The sequence below is a fragment of the Hyla sarda genome, chromosome 3, assembly GCF_029499605.1.
Source record: "Hyla sarda isolate aHylSar1 chromosome 3, aHylSar1.hap1, whole genome shotgun sequence".
Classification (NCBI taxonomy): Eukaryota; Metazoa; Chordata; class Amphibia; order Anura; family Hylidae; genus Hyla; species Hyla sarda.
This window is the reverse complement of record NC_079191.1, coordinates 28,368,443-28,388,534: the sequence shown is the minus strand read 5'-3', so window position 1 is coordinate 28,388,534 and position 20,092 is coordinate 28,368,443. Positions and strand designations below refer to the sequence as shown.

General features: G+C 41.0%; 2 protein-coding genes across 7 annotated transcripts in view; both read right to left on the bottom strand.

The window, feature by feature from the left end:
• LOC130361225 (serine/threonine-protein kinase SBK1-like) overlaps positions 1-20,092 on the bottom strand; it is a 613,716-nt gene that overhangs the window by 75,003 nt on the left and 518,621 nt on the right. The window lies entirely within an intron of this gene.
• Positions 1-20,092, bottom strand: part of LOC130360958 (uncharacterized) — a 90,775-nt gene that overhangs the window by 12,486 nt on the left and 58,197 nt on the right. Inside the window, exons 13-18 of the mRNA XM_056563514.1 lie at positions 14,105-14,267; positions 12,617-12,766; positions 8,549-8,709; positions 6,205-6,381; positions 4,422-4,563; positions 3,886-4,070 (exon numbers count right to left, since the gene is read on the bottom strand). Of these exons, the coding sequence (XP_056419489.1) occupies positions 3,886-4,070; positions 4,422-4,563; positions 6,205-6,381; positions 8,549-8,709; positions 12,617-12,766; positions 14,105-14,267 (978 nt within the window). The remainder of the gene's footprint in view (positions 1-3,885; positions 4,071-4,421; positions 4,564-6,204; positions 6,382-8,548; positions 8,710-12,616; positions 12,767-14,104; positions 14,268-20,092) is intronic.

Genomic DNA, 20,092 nt, shown 5'->3' with positions numbered 1-20,092 from the left:
CAGCCATCGGCTGTCCGGGCTTGCTGGGAGTTGTAGTTTTGAAACCTCCGGAGGTCCGCAGGTTGAAGACCACTGCGGCCTTCAACATCATCCAGCCCCCCTCTCACCCCCTTTAGTTCTGAGTACTCACCTCCGTTCGGCGCTGGTCCGGTCCTGCAGGGCTGTCCGGTGGGGAGGTGGTCCGGGCTGCTATCTTCACCGGGGGCGCCTCTTCTCCGCGCTTCCGGCCCGGAATAGAGGCGTTGCCTTGACAATGACGCAGAAGTACGTTGGCAATGAACGCACCTCTGCGTCGTTGTCACGGCAACGTGACTATTCTGAGGCCGGGCCCGAAGCGCTTAGAAGAGGCCTCCCCGGTGAAGATAGCAGCCCGGAACCAGTATCCCACCGGACCACCTCCTCACCGGACAGTCCTGCAGGACCGGACCAGCGCCGAGCGGAGGTGAGTACTCAGAACTAAAGGGGGTGAGAGGGGGCTGGATGATGTTGAAGGCCGCAGTGGTCTTCAACCTGCGGACCTCCGGAGGTTTCAAAACTACAACTCCCAGCAAGCCCGGACAGCCGATGGCTGCCCGGGCTTGCTGGGAGTTGTAGTTTTGAAACCACTGGAGGTCCGCAGGTTGAAGACCACTGCGGGTGGGGGAGTTCACTCGAGTATAAGCCGAGGGGGGTGTTTTCAGCACGAAAAATCGTGCTGAAAAACTCGGCCTATACTCGAGTATATACGGTACATTAGAGATGAGCAAATTTTTGAAAAATTTAATTTGGCCAATTCTCTGAAGTTTTCCAAAAAAATTGATTAGATCCGAATAAATGTGCGGCAATTTTTTATTAGTGATGTATTTTAATAATGTGTTTAATAAAGTGTGTGTGTGTTTCACTTTTTTTCTCTCTATTTTTTACATTTTTTAGGTAGTAATACTACTACTCCCAGCATGGAACAGACTGTTCCATGATGGGAGTAGTAGTACCTGTGCTAATAGACAGATCGCCCCGGGTGTCACTCCTGACACCCGCTGCGATCGTTCAGTACAATGTATAGATGCAGGCGACTTTTTCACATTACTCCTATAGAAAGGACGATTGCATCAGGTATCAGGAGTCACACCAGCTGTGTGTCCTCAACTCCTGCTGTCCTCAACTGCAGGTACTACTGCTGCCAACATGGAGCACACTCTGCTCCATGCTGGGAGCTGTAGTACCTGCATTAATAGACAGATCGCAGCGGGTTTCACTTCTGACACCTGTTGTGATCTGTCTATTAATGCAGGCTCTACAGCACCCAGAATGGAGCAGAGTGTGCTCCATGATGGGAGCAGTAGTACCTGCAGGTAAGGAAAGATCACAGTGGGTGTCATTCCTGACAATCGTCCTGTATAATGTATAGATGTGGGTGGGTGGCCGTTCTTCTCTGGTCCCACTGTAGTATGAGTATATGCCGTATATATATACCTAATATTCATATTTCCCGCAGAGAGCTGTGATTGGCTGGAACCATCTGGCCAATCACAGCTCTCTGCGGAAAAAAAAATAAGTGATGTGAATTCTATTCCCATCACTGGCTGGCCGGAGTATAGTGAAAAGATGCGAGCACAGGAGAAAGCCGCTCCATCTCTGCAATAGAAAGGACAATCGCATCGGGTGTCAGGAGTGACACCCGGGGTGATCTGTCTATTAGTACAGGTACTACAGCTCCCGTCATGGAACAGTCTGTTCCATGCTGGGAATAGTAGTACTACTTAAAAAATTTAAAAAATTTAGAAAAAAATGTGAAACACACATACACACACTTTATTAAACACAATATTTTAATACATTACTAATAAAAAAATTAAAAATTAATTCTAAAAAATATATTATTTTTACATTTAAATGGCCCCTTTCTACATTTTTATTATTGTTGGCTACATTTTTAGGTCCCTGCCTGCCCACATAAATTGATCCCTGTTTAAAAATTTACATAACTTTTTTTTTTTTTTTTGTCTTTCAATTTTTGGGAGCAAAAATTCAGAAAATTCAGCGCTCAGTATTAAAAAATGAATGAGGAGTGCATTTCAAATTTTTTTTTCTTGTTTTCATTCTAAATCATAATTTCCCAGTGACTCTGCTGGTCCCCGCTGCAACCACTGTGATTGCAAATGGGGACAACTGGAATACAAGAATTACAAATCCCATCATCCCCCACATAAAAAATAAAGGATTTTTCACAAATATTAAAAGGTAATCCGACATCTCACCTTCATGGTTACATATTCCCTTCTACAGCTTACAGCAACGAAAAAGTCCTTTCCATCCTACTGAAATTATAGCTGCCATCCATGTCTTCTTGCATATGCAGAGACATTGGAATTACAAGAAGAAGAACCAGCTCATACTGTATAATTACAATTACATCATCCTTCACAATTACATGAAATACATACATGCAATATTGTCCCGGCCATCTGCCCCCGCAAATTACAATTTGAAGAATCTTTGATTTCTGATAGAAGACATCTGTAAATTTATGGATTTTTTGTAAATTAGGGAAACTCAGCCTTTTTTTGCCTACTGTATTATACATATTACTGATGTCCCTGTCCTCGGCTCCTCTCTGACCCCCGCAATTATTCATGGCAGCACATCTAAATGCCCGAAAATTTTTATAAACGGGGCTAAAAAAGTAAAGTGAAAATAAAAGAAATCATGATTTAGAACAAAAAATAGAAAAAAAAAATGAAATGCACTCCTCATTCATAATTAATATTGAACGCTGATTTTTTTGGTCCCTGCCCTCTCCCGAAAATTGAAAGACAAAAAAAAGACACATTTTTTTTTTATGTTAATCAATTTATGTGGGCGGGCAGGGACCTAAAAATTTGCCAACAATAATAAAAAATGTAGAAAGGGGCCATTTAAATGTAAAAATTATGTATTTTTTTATAATAATTTTTTTTATTATTAATGTATTTTAATCTTATGTTTAATAAAGTTTGTGTGTGTGTGTTTGTTTCACTTTTTTTCCTCTATTTTTTACATTTTTTAGGTAGTACTTACTACTCCCAGCATGGAACAGACTGTTCCATGATGGGAGCTGTATTACCTGTACTAATAGACAGATTGCCCCGGGTGTCACTCCTGACACCTGATGCGATCATTCTATCTATTGCAGAGATGGAGCGGCTTTCTCCTGCGCCCGCATGTCTGCACTATACTCCGGCCAGCCAGTGATGTGAATATAATTCACATCACTTATTCCTATTTCCCACAGAGAGCTGTGATTGGCCAGATGGTTCCAGCCAATCACAGCTCTCTGCTGGAAATATGAGTAATAGGTATGTATACGACATATACTCATACTACAGTGGGACCAGAGAAGAGCGGCAGGCCGCATCTATACATTATAGAAGTGACACCCACTGTGATCTTTCCTTACCTGCAGGTACTACTGCTCCCAACATGGAGCACACTCTGCTCCATTTTGGGAGCTGCAGTACCTGCATTAATAGACTATTTGCTAAATTTGTCAGAAGTAACACCAGCTGCGATCTGTCTATTAATGCAGGTACTACAGCTCCCAGCATAGAGTGGAGTGTGCTCCATGTTGGGAGCAGTAGTCCCTGCAGTTAAGGACAGATCACAGCGGATGTCACTCCTGACACCCGCTGCGATTGTTCTATCTATTGCAGAGATGTAAGCGCAGGAGAAAGCTGCTCGCCTCAATACATTATACAGGACGATTGCAGCAGGTGTCGCTAATGAAGAAATTGTAATTGTAAAATGTAATTCTAAACTAATTCGACTTCATCCGATCCGATCTGCTCATCTCTAGTGTACATGTATCCTTACTTTTGCTCTATACTGTTTTTTTTTTTTGCTGCCAGTATTATTGCTGGTTGTTCTCACCTTTGGAATAAAATATCCTCTAAATGTAACATCTTGAGAAGCTAAATGTGGCACAGTAGTTGGTGCAATGTCCCCAAATCTTTGAATTTCATGTACGACGGCATCAGTATATGGCATTTCTTTCCTATGTTCCATTTGAGGTTGGGCCGATCCGATCACTCTTTCAATTTCATTTTGCACTTTTTCTGACAGGACAAAATATAAAGATAACAATTAATGAGCATCTATCACTTAGATCAAAAAAGTAAACAGCACCACTCTTGTCAATAGGCTATTCCTGGTATTGCGGTTACATTTGATTAAATAGGGACGCAATGAGGGAAAGATACTTTTAATATATATGGTAGGAGATATGTTGGAGATAGTCCTAGGAGGAGGGGGGGGCTCTGTCTGTCTATACATTTCAACTATGACAGCAAATGCTAACAGTACATGTTGATAAAATGAATGGTTGACCACACAATGCATGGATAGGGTGCATCTACCATAGCGGGAAGAGACATCCCCTATAATTTTGATTTTTTTTTAAGTCTTACCTTGAATCTCATGATATTTCATCATCAGAAGAATACTCCATCTCAATGTGGTTGATGTGGTCTCCATTCCAGCACCAAACAGATCTCCCACGAGCACAGTCAGGTTCTCATTGTGGTAATACTGAGTGGATTCCTGCTTTTCCTGTTCAAAATAAATGTTATATAAATAAATAAATACATAAATAATTAAACACATCTAAATATATAGGTCTGTCCTCTACTACATGTGTAAGGCATATATAATATAAGGCATTATCAAAGCATAGATCAAGCTCAAGAACGGAGTTTGCCCCATACCCATAGGGTGCCAGCTGCTGTTGGCAGATAGCACCAGCCATTAGTGGTCAGGAAGGAAGTAACCCCCTAGAAGCCATGGTCAAAAGGGACCACAGCATCTAAGAGGTTACATGCCAAATGCTACCCCTGATTAGCAATTTGATTAGCAACCCCACAATGCAGTCCAAGAGTGTTAGTAAGTTGCAAAGGCAGACAGGGACTCTCTTAAGGACTCTGAGGCTTCATGACAGGATTTATATTGCAGCCTGCAAGAGGCAAGTTGTAATAGCAGAACAGTAAAATGTCTGTACACTGCAATACATCAGTCTTGCAGTGAACTCCACAAGTGATGAAACCACTGCATGGTAGAATCCACTGGGGAAGAGGGTCAAAAGTAATAAAAAAATGTAAAAAAAAAAAAAAAAAAAAAAAATAATAATATATATATATATCCTATGATAAATGTTGAAATCCCCTCCTTTTTCCAATTTTTGAAGAACAAAAAGGCTTAAAGGGGTACTCCGGCGTTTAGACTTCTTATCTCCTATCCAAAGGATAGGGGATAAGATGCCTGAACGTGGGGGTCCTGCCGCTGGGGACCCCCGTGATCTTGCACGCAGCACCCCAGTTAAAATCAGTCCCCGGAGCATGTTCGCTCCGGGTCTGATTACCGGGGACTACGGTGCAGGCGGCGTGTGACATCACGCCTCCGCCCCCGTGTGACGTCACGCTCCTCCCCTCAATGCAAGCCTATGGGAGGGGGCGTGACAGCTGTCACGCCCCCTCCCATAGGCTTGCATTGAGGGGCGGAGCGTGACATCACATGGGGCGGGGCGTGACGTCACACGGGGCGGAGGCATGAAATCACATGCCGCCTGCCCCGTGGTCGCCGGTAATCAGACCCGGAGTGAACATGCTCCAGGGACTGATTTTAACTGGGGTGCTGCGTGCATGATCACGGGGGTCCCCAGTGGCGGGACCCCCGCGATCAGGCATCTTATCCCCTTTGGATAGTGGATTAGAAGTCTAAACGCCGGAGTACCCCTTTAAACACACCCAAAATTATCATAATTGGTATTACTGCATGCAAAAATGCCTGAACTAATAAAATGTAAAGTTATTAATCCCGCACAGTGTCCTGTCTACCCCAAAGTGGTTCAAATAAAAGCTAAAATTCATCACGCAAACAAAAAAAAGAAACCATCCCAAATCTCTGTAGACAGAAACAAAAATTATAAGGGTCAGAATATGGCAAAGAAAAATTTTACTTATGTATTTAAAATAAAAACAACGAATATGATACTACATGGTCCTGATTAGTGGGGTTAAGTTGTAGGTCCAAAAGCTTCTTCTCTCAATCCTCTCACAATCTATATGTAGCCATGTACACAATGTAATTGTACTATGTATCTAAATTTATATGTTAGTTTTTTTTTGTAATTTCATGTGACCTTAGAAATCACAATGTATTTTAAATACCAAACTCATAATGAATAGTTCATTTTACCTCTTTTTGCTTTGCTAAGAAAGCATCAATAAGGTTCCTCTGGTCATTGATATCAAGGTCTTTCTTATATTTTGTAAAGGTCGCTCTGATAAAACTATGAAACTCTCTGAGATTTTTAAAAACTGTCCTGTGAGGTCCTGGCAACCGGTCCATCAGGGCTGGAAAGATGTTGTACAGCTTGAAATAAATAAATAAAACATTGAACTAAACAATTGGATCATTTGATGTAAATTTAATAACCTATTTTAAATAGATTACAAAAAAAAAATATTTTAAAAAACTTTGACAAAACTTGTAAAATGCTATTATGCAATTCATGCAAAATAACTGCAGGAGGAAAGAAAAAGTATACTGTATACGTTTCCTTTACAGTGGGGATCAAAAGTTTGGGCACCTCAGGTAAAGATTTCTATTAATGTGCTAAAAGAAGCCAAGGAAAGATGGAAAAATCTCCAAAAGGCATCAAATTACAGATTAGACATTCTTATAATATGTCAACAAAAGTTAGATTTTATTTCCATCATTTACACTTTCAAAATAACAGAAAACTATTTTTTTTTAAAATTATGTTGAGGTCAGGAGATTGTGAAGGCCATGGCAAAACCTTCAGTTTACGCCTCTTGATGTAATCCCCCGTGGATTTCGAGGTGTGTTTAGGATCATTATCCATTTGTAGAAGCCATCCTCTCTTTAACTTCAGCTTTTTTACAGATGGCATCAAGTTAGCATCCAAAATTTGCTGAAATTTTATTGAATCCATTTTTCCTTCTACTCGTGAGATGTTCCCTGTGCCACTGGCTGCAATACAACCAAAAGCATGATTGATCCACCCCCATGCTTAACAGTTGGACAGAGGTTCTTTTCATTAAATTCTGTTCCCCTTCTTCTCCAAATGTACCTTTGCTCATTCCGGCCAAAAAGTTAAATTTTAACCTCATTGGTCCACAGAACTTGTTTCCAAAATGCATCAGGCTTGTCTATATGTTCAAATGTTGATTTTTGTGGTGAGGACATAGAAGAGGTTTTCTTCTGATGACTCTTCCATGAAGACCATATTTGTACAAGTATCTCTTTATAGTGCAATAGTGTACCACAACTCCAGTGTCTGCCAGATCTTTCTGGAGGGATTGTGCAGTCAAACGTGGGTTTTGAATTGTTTTTCTCACAATTCTACGAGCTGTTCTGTCTGATATTTTTCTTGGTCTTCCAGATCTTGCTTTAACTTCCACTGTTCCTGATGACTGCCATTTCTTAATTACATTCCAAACAGAGGATATTGACATCTGAAAATGTTTTGCTATCTTCTTATAGCCTTCTCCAGCTTTGTGAGCGTCAACTATTTTCAGCTTCAGATTTCTAGACAACTGCTTATAATAACCCATGGTGCTGATTGTTTAGGCAAGGTCAGATGAGTCTGGGCATTTAAAACCTTTGAGATTGACATCACCTGGTCTTCCCAGATGATGATTGAGAACAATCCATGACACTGGCAGGTCTCATCTTTGCAAAGGGGGCAGTGTTTGCTATAAATTCTGCAGGGTGCCCAAACTTTTGCAGACACTATTTTCTTAGTTTTCTGTTATTTTGAAAGTGTAAATGATGGAAATAAAATCTAACTTTTGTTGACATATTATAAGAATGTCTAATCTGTAATTTGATGCCTTTAGGTGATTTTTTTTCATCTTTCCTTGGCTTCTTTATGCACATTAATACAAATTTTTACCTGGGGTGCCCAAACTTTTGATCCCCACTGTAAATGTTCCCTATCAACTGGATCCCCGCAAAGAGAACTGGCACAAAGAATATAGTAACCCCAAAACATTTACCTTCAAAATGTCCAAGCTAATAAATACACACTTACTATTAATACTTGATAACATTGTTTGTAATGCTAAAAAAGACTTGTTCATCCAGTTCATTCATCATTCTGCAGTGTTGACTCAGCCTGTGTCCAGGCTGTTTTTGAACTCCTTAAGTGACTTCCCAATAGCAATGTCTCCTGGCGGAAAGCAATCTCACTGCTCTTACAGTGAAGAATCTTTGTTCTATTTTGGTTTAGGAATGAATGTATGTAGAAACTATTTGCTATGTTTTTCATGTGTAGAGATAAGAAACGGTATAAAATTTCCGAATGTAAATTGTGATTATTTTGATGAAGAAACACCTAACCAAGTTCTAAAACCCTTCATAAATGTTATTTCAGCTAGACAACAGATGCAACGGATTTCCCCAAAAACTATGAAATACATTTTTTTTTTAATTCAAAAAGTTTTGTTACAAGATTTATTTAAAAAATGGCACTTATTACTTGTTTGGAAAATAAATTTCTTATGTTCTGACTTACTCTGACCCACGGGCTTCCTATGAGTCTTAAATTCTCAGTGACTAAGGCTATAAGCCTCAAGATGGTCTGATCCTCATAGTCATATCTTTTACTGAGCAGTATGGCCACAATAATATTGGTGACAGCAGCTCCTATACATGAGAAATCACCAAAGGGCTTTCCTTAAAAAAAAAAAAAAATAATAAATCACATTTTGTAATAAAAGTAAATTACAAATAAATATAAAAATGATTGCAGGTACAATATATATATATATATATATATATATATATATATATATATATATATATATGTTTAAGAATAACTCCCTTGTCAGAACTCCCTTGTCAGAATAGGGTTGTTGTTTTTTCAGATGTTTTTGTTCAGATAAAAATATGAAGTACACTATTGTTCTAGTTACATAATTACATCATTCATAAGGTTAAAAAAAAGTCTATAAAGTTTAACCTATATCCCTGTTGTAGCCCTACAGAAATGATCGACTGGAAGGCAAAAAACCCTCATGAAACTCATACCAATTGCCCCATATGACTCCAACATGGCATCAAAATGAATCCCTGGATGAATGTTCTGTCCCTATAAATCTAGTATACATAACCAGCAATGTTATTACTCTCCAGAAATGTATCCAGGCCCCTTCTGATCTCTTGTGTTCACCATGACCACTTCATCTGGGAGAGTGTTCCATAGTCTCACTGCTCTTACAGTAAAGAACCCCCATCCGTTCTGTGTAGAAACCTTCTTTCGCTAGATGTAGATGATGCCCCTTTTTATTGGTATAGTTCTGGGTATAAATAGGTCATGGGAGAGATCTCTGTACTACCCCCTGATGTATTTATAGGTGAAACTCGAAAAATTAGAACTTCTTGCAAAAGTTAATTTCTTTCAGTAATGCAACTTAAAAGGTGAAACTAATATATGAGGGATGTGAATTCATATAGAGAAAACAGACATGGTCGCACATCCACAACATGCACCTAATGCTTCTCAGCAACATTTATTAACCCCTTAAGGACCAAGGACGTACCGGTACGTCCTTGGTCCTGCTCTTCTGATATAACGCGGGGTTACACAGTAACCCCGCGTCATATCATGGCGGGCCCGGCGTCATAGTGAAGCCGGGACCCGCCTCTAATAGCGCGCAGCGCCGATCGCGGCGCCGCGCGCTATTAACCCTTTAGCCGCGCGCTCAGAGCTGAGCCGCACGGCTAAAAGTGAAAGTGAAAGTTCCCGGCTAGCTCAGTCGGGCTGTTCGGGATAGCCGCGGCTAATCGCGGCATCCCGAACAGCTGACAGGACAGCGGGAGGGCCCCTTCCTGCCTCCTCGCTGTCCGATCGCCGAATGACTGCTCAGTGCCTGAGATCCAGGCATGAGCAGTCATGCGGCAGAATCGTTGATCACTGGTTTCTTATGAGAAACCAGTGATCAACATAGAAGATCAGTGTGTGCAGTGTTATAGGTCCCTATGGGACCTATAACACTGCAAAAAAAAAGTGAAAAAAAAAAGTGAATAAATATCATTTAACTCCTCCCCTATTAAAAGTTTGAATCACCCCCCTTTTCCAATAAAAAAAAAAACACAGTGTAAATAAAAATAAAAATAAACATATGTGGTATCACCGCGTGCGGAAATGTCCGAATTATAAAAATATATCATTAATTAAACCGCTCGGTCAATGGCGTGCGCGCAAAAAAATTCCAAAGTCCAAAATAGTGCATTTTTGGTCACTTTTTATATAATTTAAAAATGAATAAAAAGCGATCAATAAGTCCTATCAATGCAAAAATGGTACCGTTAAAAACTTCAGATCATGGCGCAAAAAATGAGCCCTCATACCGCCCCATACACTGAAAAATAAAAAAGTTATAGGGGTCAGAAGATGACAATTTTAAACGTATTAATTTTCCTGCATGTAGTTATGATTTTTTCCAGAAGTCCGACAAAATCAAACCTATATAAGTAGGATATCATTTTAATCGTATGGACCTACAGAATAAAGAGAAGGTGTCATTTTTACCGAAAAATGTACTACGTAGAAACGGAAGCCCCCAAAAGTTACAAAACAGCGTTTTTTTTTCAATTTTGTCGCACAATGATTTTTTTTCCCGCTTCACCATAAATTTTTGGGCAAAATGACTGACGTCATTACAAAGTAGAATTGGTGGCGCAAAAAATAAGCCATCATATGGATTTTTGGGTGTAAATTTGAAAGAGTTATGATTTTTTAAAGGCAAGGAGCAAAAAACGAAAATGCAAAAACTGAAAAACCTCCGGTCCTTAAGGGGTTAAACTAACAGGTCATTAGTGTACTTTATGATCATGAAGTGCAAGCCAGCTAGTCATCTCCCGGCCACCTGTAAGTTGCGGGTCCCTAATATCCCTAGCATAAAATGGTGCAGCACTGAGTGGCGACCACCACTGCCGCAACCCCAGTGCCCACAGGGGGAACGGCCCACTGGCAGAGCAGCCCCAATGCCACTTAAACCAGTCCCTGGGCTACGCCTCCCCACAGACACGGCGCCATGCAGCAATGGACGCTGCACAGCACCGCACCAGTGTGAACAGGTGTAAAAGCTCACTTACCATATGCTCCCAGTCAGAGACTGGGAAGCTACCAAAAAGAATAGGGCTCAATGGAGCTTCCTGCCAATATATATAGGCCTGGACTGAGGGGGTGGTGCAGAGTGTTGAGAAGCATTAGATCAAGGTGCATGTTGTGTATGTGCGACCTTGTCTGTTTTCTCTATTTTAATTCGCATTGTGTTTTCTGCCCCTTCCCCTCGGCCCAGGCCTATATAAATTGGCAGGGATTTGCATAGGGCCCCATTCTTTCTGGCAGTCTCCTTGTCTTTGACTGAGAGCACATGGTAAGTGAGCTTTTACACCTGTTCACACTGGTGCGGTGCTGTGTGGCGTCCATTGCTGCCACGGCGCCATGTCTGTGGGGAGGCGCGGCACAGGGACTGCTGGGGCTGCTCTGCCAGTGGGTCGTTCCCCCTATGGGCACTGGTGTTGTGGCAGTGGTGGTTGGCACTAAGTGCATTTTATGCTAGGGATGTTAGGAGGGACCCGCTACTTACAGGTTGCCGTGACATGGCTAGCGGGCTTGCACTTCATGATCATAAAGTACACTAACAACCTGTTAGTTTAATAAATGTTGCTGAGAAACATTAGATCAAGGTGCATGTTGTGGATGTGTGACCATGTCTGTTTTCTCTATTTGAATTCATAATATATGAGAGAGACTCCTTGCATGCAAAGCAAGATAGTTCAAGCCGTGATTTGCCAAAATTCTGATGATTATGGCTTAAAGCTCATAAAAACCCCAAATCCCCAATATATTATATGATTTGGGGAACCATGTCATCTGCTGGTGCTGGTCCAATGTACTTCATTAAGTCCAGGGTCAACGCATCCGTCTACCAGGAGATTTTGGAGCACTTCCTGTTTCCTTCCACAGACGAGTGGCATAACTGAAATAAATGAACTTTTACACCATATTAAAATGTTTCTAATTTCACCTGTATACATAGTTATTTGGCCGCCCCTGAACCGACTGCTTTCTAAACTAAATAATCCTAATTTTGATAATCTTTCTGGGTACTGTAGTCCTTCCATTCCCCGGATTACTCTGGTTGCCTGTCTTTGAACCCTCTTCAGCTCCACTATAGCTTTCTTGTACACTGGTGCCCAGTACTGTACCCAGTATTCCATGTGTGGTCTGACTAGTGATTTGTCCAGTGGTAGAATTATTTCCTTGTCGTGGCCATCTATGCCCCTATTGATGCACCCCATGATTTTATGTGCCCTTGCAGCAGTTGCCTGACACTGATCACTACAGCTAAATTTACTATTAACTAAGACTCCTGAGTCCTTTTACATGTCAGTCGTCCCCAGTGTTTTCCTATTTAATACATTTTCCCAGCCTGGATTTTTCCTCCCCATGTGCTCAACCTTAAATTTATCAGTGTTGAACCTCATCTGCCACTTCCCAGCCCAAACCACCAACCTATCCAAATCCATTTGTAACAGTGCACTGTCCTTTATTGTGTTATCTACCATTCACCTTCATATGATCTCAACTTCTGCACTAAACACTCGGCCTCCTCTGTGATCTTGTTTTCAATGGTTTTCTTTCCCATTCCATAATCTCGTAGTGTTGAAAGTGTAAATCTTCTCATCACTTTCCAGTTCTCTCCATTAGCAAAAAGAATACCTAAGTAGAAGAAATAATATTTCTAATAAAAAAAAAAAAAAAATAACTATAGTAGTGCTGAAAAGTTTTTAAACCCTTTTTTAACACAAGCCCTAAAAGTAGATAAAGAGAACTAAATCAAGCAAATAAAACTTGGTCATTTATTTACTGAGAAAAATTATACAGACATTACATGTCTCTAAGCGGCAAAAGTATGTGACCCTTCAGGCCATGTTCACATGCAGTAATTTTACCCTTATAAAAGATGTCTGACAAAACAGCTGCTAAACAATACAATTGTTCAGATTTATTAATCTTTTCCCAACCAAAACTGCCTGGTTTTGCCCAGGGTGACCTATTACAGTCTATATATTGTCCTTCTTTTGATTAGCAATCCATTTTGTGTGTGGCCGAAATATGAGTTTGAAAGTTTTTTCCCAATCCTGTCCAGGCTGTAAAAAAAAATACAAAACCTTTACTTACCTCCTACCGCTCCTCTTGTGGCTCCTGCTTCGCTGCTCTGGCCTCTGATGCAATCCTCTTCCTATTGCCGAAGGACGACATTTCAAACTGCAACTCAACTGTGACATATTAGGCCTTGGCACCAGGATGAAGACCGGTTCCTGGGCTCAATATGTCACACAATATGTCACACTGCCACAGTCTGACATGCCGAGCCATGGCATTGGGAAGAGGATTACAGCCAAGGCTGGGGCAGCAATACCGGAGGCACCAGGGCAGTAGAGGTAGATGAGTAGAGGGTTTTTTTTTTTTTTTTAGAAAGGGATGAAAAAACATTAAATAAAGAGGCATTTACCTGATCTACCCATTTAATTCAACATGCTCAAAAATTCTTTTTATGCCTGAATGGTCACTAAATCCCACTGAAACCTTCTTAGGCTTCTTTCACACTGCCGTTGTGAAAAGGCAGTGCGACGTCTGTCGGGAAACCCGGGGAAGAAAAGCGGGAGAAAACTAATTTTTCTCCCGCAACTCTCGTCAGAAAACAACTGCGCCCAATGGACCCCATAATAGTAAATGGGAGCCGTTTGGGATCCGTTGTTGTCCATTGTGCCCCGTCCGGATTAACGGCCAATAAAGGCACACAAAATAAATGTCCTGACGGACGATCTTCGATGGGGCACAACGGCAGTGTGAAAGGGGCTTCAGAAATAAAGAGGATTTTACAGCTACTTAAAGTTTCCTTTTTCATATTAACACCAATAATTTAGTTTTGGAAAAGGATGTCCAACAAGCTAATATAGGTGTGATGGTCATCTGTCCACATACTTTGGCCGTCTAGTATATTTTCTACAGTACATCAAAAATTTAAAGCAATGAGAAAAATAAAGCAGTTACCATGGTCCTTCCTTGAATCTGTGAATAAAGGATTACGGGGTCGGTCAGAGAAGACTTCAGCATTGTTGATCAGAGCATCTTTAATGGTGTCATAACCACATAGGATCACCATTTTTGTCCTACCCATCTGGACACTAAAGATTGACCCATACTGCTTAGACAGCTGCAAAAAAAAAATGGAAGAATCAGCCAGAATCATTATTTTTTTGTTTTAGTTATTTAATTTCACCTGACTTACTCCTTCCGTTGCATGCAACGTAGGTTAGGGTCATCATACTCTATTGGCACCAATACTATTGTTGAGTAATTTGATTCTAATATTCCCAAAAATACAGATTCACCCAAATCCAGATTTTGGAGAATCGTTCATCGTGTGTGTCAGCACATGCTCCATGCATTCTCTATGGGTGAGCCAGAGGTACCTGAGTGCTGTACTTAGGTATCCCAAACTTTTCCATAGATACATATAATATAGAAAGAAAGAAATATATGAGAAAGATAGATAGATTGGAGATAGAGGATATACATGAGAGATAAGAAATATAGACATTCTCCTACCTGTCACTGATGAATGGGAGCAGACATTTTATCTTTCCTGCACTAAACACAGCAATGGATGTGCAGCATGTAAGAATCGGCACCAAGATCTTACCTTAACCTGTTGGGGACGAAGGGCGTATGCATACGCCCGTGGGAATTTCGGTCCCCGCCGCGCCGGGCGATATCGATCAGCAGGCACCCTGTGCAAATGAATTCACACTTGTGATTTGTACCGATTCCAGATCATACGGGATCTATGGTGACCCGGTGAACCGGAATATAAGGGGGATCGCGGTTGTCTAAGACACCTATGATCCCCCTGAAGGGATAGGAGTGAGGTGGCAGGGGTGCCACCCCTCCTATCCCTGCTATTCGTCATCAAAAGCGACGACCAATAGCAGATCGGGGGCGGGGGGGTGTTAACTTTCGTTTTCCCGGACCTGCCCACCCACAATAGGTGGGGCAGGATAGGGAAACACACAGGGACTGGGCGCCGAAGTCCTCTTACCATCCGGAGGCAGCGGGCAATGGTGATCGGCGGGCGGCGATGTGGTGCAGAAGAAGAGGACAGCTCCCCGGATCCTATGGAAGCCAGTAAGTTGCCTAGCAACATCTGGAGGGCTACAGTTTGAGACCACTATACAGTGGTCTCTAAACTGTATCCCTCCAGATCTTGCAAAACTACAACTCCTAGCATGCCCAAACAGCTGTTTGCTGTCTGGGCATGCTGGGATTTGTAGTTTTGCAGCATCTGGAGGGTCACAGTTTGGAGATCACTGTGCAGTGGTCTATAAACTGTAGCACTCCAGATGTTGCAAAACTGCAAATCCCAGCATGCCCAAACAGCAAACAGCTGTCTCGGCATGCTGGGATTTGTAGTTGCGTTCCTCCAGCTGTTGCATAACTACATCTCCCTTCGGCGATCAGTACATGCTGGGAGTTGTAGTTTTGCAACAGCTGGAGGCACACTGGTCGGAAAATACTGAGTTAGGTAACAGAACCTAACTGAAGGTTTTCCAACCAGTGGGCCTCCAGCTGTTGCAAAACTACAACTCCCAGCATGCACGGTCTGTCAGTATATGCTGGAAGTTGTAGTTTTGAAACGGCTGGAGGTTTGCCACCCCCCCCATGTGAATGTACATGGTACATTCACACAGGCACGTTTACAGGGATTTTCCTGCTTCAAGTTTGGGCTGCAGCAAATTTTTCGCGTGAAACTCACCGTAACCAGCCAGTGTGAATGTACCCTAAAAACCCTACACTACACTAACACAAAATAAAGGGTAAAACACTACATAAACACCCCATTACATTGTCCCCCTCAATAAAAATGAAAAAAATATTGTACGGCAGTGTTTCCAAAACTGAGCCTCCAGCTGTTGCAAAACAACAACTCCCAGCATTTCTGGACAGCCACTGACTATCCAGGCATGCTGGGAGTTTAGGGTAACACCAGCATTTTAGGGTAACATCAGCATTTTAGTGAAAAAAAATGTTTTCTTCATTTTCCCATCCAAATTTTATGAAAATTTGTCAAACACCTGTGGGGTGTTAAGGCTCACTATACCCCTTGTCACATTCCGTGAGGAGTGTAGTTTCCAAAATGGGGTCACATGTGGGTATTTATTTTTTTGTGTTTATGTCAGAACCGCTGTAAAATCAGCCACCCCTGTGCAAATCACCAATTTAGGCCTCAAATGTACATAGTGCGCTCTCACTCATGAGCCTTGTTGTGTGCCTTGTGTGTACTCAGGAGAAATTGCACTACAAATTTTAGGGGTATAGTGAGCCTTAACACCCCACAGGGTTTGACGAATTTTCATTAAATTTGGATGGGAAAATGAAAAAAAAATATTTTTTCACTAAAATGCTGGTGTTACCCTAAATTTTTCCTTTTCACAAGGGGAAATAGGAAAAAATCCCCCCAAAATTTGTAACCCCATTTCTTCTGAGTAAGATAATACCCCATATGTGGATGTAAAGTGCTCTGCGGGCGAACTACAATGCTCAGAAGAGAAGGGGCGCCATTGAGATTTTGAAGAGAAAATTTGTCCGGAATTGAAGGCCACGTGTGTTTACAAAGCCCCCATAGTGCAAGAACAATGGACCCCCCCCCACACACATGTGACCCCATTTTGGAAACTACACCCCTCATGTAATGTATTAAGGGGTACAGTGAGCATTTACACCACACAGGTTTGGCTGACAGATTTTTGGAACAGTGGTCCGTGAAAATGAAAAATTAAATTTTTCATTTGCACAGCCAACTGTTCCAAAGATCTGTCAAACGCCAGTGGGGTGTAAATACTCACTGCACCCCTTATTAAATTCTGTGAGGGGTATAGTTTCCAAAATGGGGTCACATGTGGGTGGGTCCACTGTTCTGGCACCACGGGGGGCTTTGTAAACGCACATGGCCCCTGACTTCCATACCAAACAAATTCTCTTTCCAAAAGCTCAATGGCGCTCCTTCTCTTCTGAGCATTGCCGCAGAGCATTTTACGTCCTAACATGGGGTATTTCCATACTCAGAAGAGATGGGATTACAAATTTTGGGGGGCATTTTCTCCCACTACCCTTTGTTAAAATGGTAAATTTGGGGGGAAAACTGCATTTTAGTGAAAAAAAAAATTTTTTTATTTACACATCCGATTTTAACGAAAAGTCATCAAACACCTGTGGGTTGTTAAGGCCAACTGGACCCCTTTTTAGGTGCCTTGAAGGGTGTAGTTTCCAAAATGGTATGCCATGTGGGGTTTTCTGCTGTTCTGGCACCATAGGGGCTTTCTAAATGTGACATGCCCCCCCAAAAACCATTTCAGCAAAATTCACTCTCCAAAATCCCATTGTTGCTCCTTCCCTTCTGAGTCCTCTACTGCGCTCGCCGAACACTTGACCTACACATATGAGGTATTTCTTTACTCAAGAGAAATTGGGTTACACATTTTGGGGAGCTTTTTCTCCTATTACCATTTGTAAAAATTCAAAAACTGGGTCTACAAGAACATGCATGTGTAAAAAATGAAGATTTAGAATTTTCTCCTTCACTTTGCTGCTATTCCTGTGAAACACCTAACACTTACTGAATGTCATTTTGGATACTTGGAGGGGTGCAGTTTTTATAATGGGGACATTTGTGGGGTATTTCTAATAGGAAGACCCTTCAAATCCACTTCAAAACTGAACTGTTCCCTGAAAAATTCCGATTTTGAAAATTATGTGAAAAATTGGAAAATTGCTGCTGAATTTTGAAGCCCTCTGATGTCTTCCAAAAGTAAAAACATGTCAACTTTATGATGAAATAAAAATTAGACATATTGTATATGTGAAATTATATATAATTTATTTGAAATGTCTATTTTCCTTACAAGCAGAGAGCTTCAAAGTTAGAAATGATGCAAGTATCAATAAAAATTTACCACTACCATAAAGAAGAATATGTCACAAAAAACTATCTCAGAATCACATTTATAAGTAAAAGCATCCCAGAGTTATTAATGCTTAAAGCGACAGTGGTCAGATTTGCAAAAAATGCTCCCGTCCTTAGGGTCATAATGCTCTGTCATAAGGCTCTGTCCTCAAGGGGTTAAAGGGGTACTCCACTGGAAAACATTTTTTTTTTTATATTCTGGTGCCAGAAAGTTAAACAGATTTGTAAATTACTGCTATATGAAAATCTTAATCCTTCCAGTATTTATCAGCTGCTGTATGCTCCAGAGGAAGTTGTGTAGTTCTTTCCAGTCTGACCACAGTGCTCTCTGCTGACACCTCTATCCATGTCAGGAACTATCCAGAGTAGGAGCAAATCCCCATAGCAAACCTATCCTGCTCCAGACAGTTCCTAAATTGACAGAGGTGTCAGCAGAGAGCACTGTGGTCAGACAAAGAAGGACATTCAAAAAGAAAATAACTACCCGTGGAACATACAGCAGCATATAAGTCCTGGAAGTGTTAATATTTTTAAAAAGAAGTAATTTACAAATATGTTTAACTTTCTGGCAACAGTTGATTTAAAAACAAATGTTTTCCAGGAAAGTACCCCTTTAAGGAATTGTAGAACCTAAAAGATTCCCCAGGGAACTAGTAACAGTCATCTGTGACTGCTCCTAGCAGGACAATGTAAAACTGCAGCAAAAGTCCTTACTTTTTGCGAGTCTTATTGTCCCTATGGAATCTATTTTTTTCCTACCTCTGTCTTCTGTGTGTGCTTACACAGTTGTGGGCTCCTTCATGAACCCCTCAGGAGACTCTGTGTCCAATGAGAAGGTAGGTTTACATTGTATACAGTGGACTGGGTGTAGAGTGCCCGGAATGGAGGAATGCACTGTATGCCTCGTCAATTAGTTAACATTCAGTGGCCTGAGAGCAGAGTGCCCGGCCTAGCCAATGTGTGTAGGTGGGTGCCAATCTTTAAACATTAAGGTTAAATGACCAGAGAATTGTTGGGTTGGGTGTAGAGCTAGGGGAACAAAGGGTAAAGTATCAATACTGGTAACTTTGTGCATAGGGATAGGGAGGAGCACGCACCCCTCGGACAGATAAAAGGAGCACATAGATCCCATTATGCCAATGAGACATGCAAAAAGTAAGGATGTTTATTTGCCCAGTGAGAAGACATCAGAACTTATTAGTAGCTGTATGCTACAGAGGAAACTATTTTCTTTTGGAATTTCTTTTTTGTCTTGTCCACAGTGCTCTCTGCTGACACCTGATGCCCGTATCAGGAACTGTTGAGAGCAGGTGAAAATCCCCATTGCAAATCTATGCTGCTCTGGACAGTTCATGACATGGACAGAGGTGTCAGCAGAGAGCACTGTGGACAAGACAAAAAAATAAATTCAAAAAGAAAATAATTTTCTCTGTAGCATACAGTTTCTAATAAGTTCTGAAAGGATTACAATTTTTAAATAGAAGTAATTTACAAATCTGTTTAACTTTCTGGCACCAGTTCATTTAAAACATTTTTTTTTCCACCGGAGTGCCTCTTTAACCTTTAAGGACCCAGCCAATTTTCAATGTAGGACTCGGCCATTTTTTGCACATCTGACCACTTTCACTTTAAGCATTAATAACTCTGGGATGCTTTTACCTTTCATTCTGATTCCAAGATTGTTTTTTCGTGACATATTCTACTTTATGCTAGTGGTAAAATGTTGTCGATACTTGCATCATTTCTTGGAGAAAAATTTAAAAAATTGATGAAATTTTGCATTTTTTTTTATTTTGACGCTCTCTGCTTATAAGGAAAATTAATATTCCAAATAAATGTTATATTGATTCACATATACAACATGTCTACTTTATGTTTGCATCAGGAAGTTGACATGTTTTTACTTTTGGAAGACATCAGAGGGCTTCAAAGTATAGCAGCAATTTTCGAATTTCTCACAACATTTTCTAAATCGGCCAGTACTGTTTTGAAGTGGATTTGAAGGGCCTTCATATTAG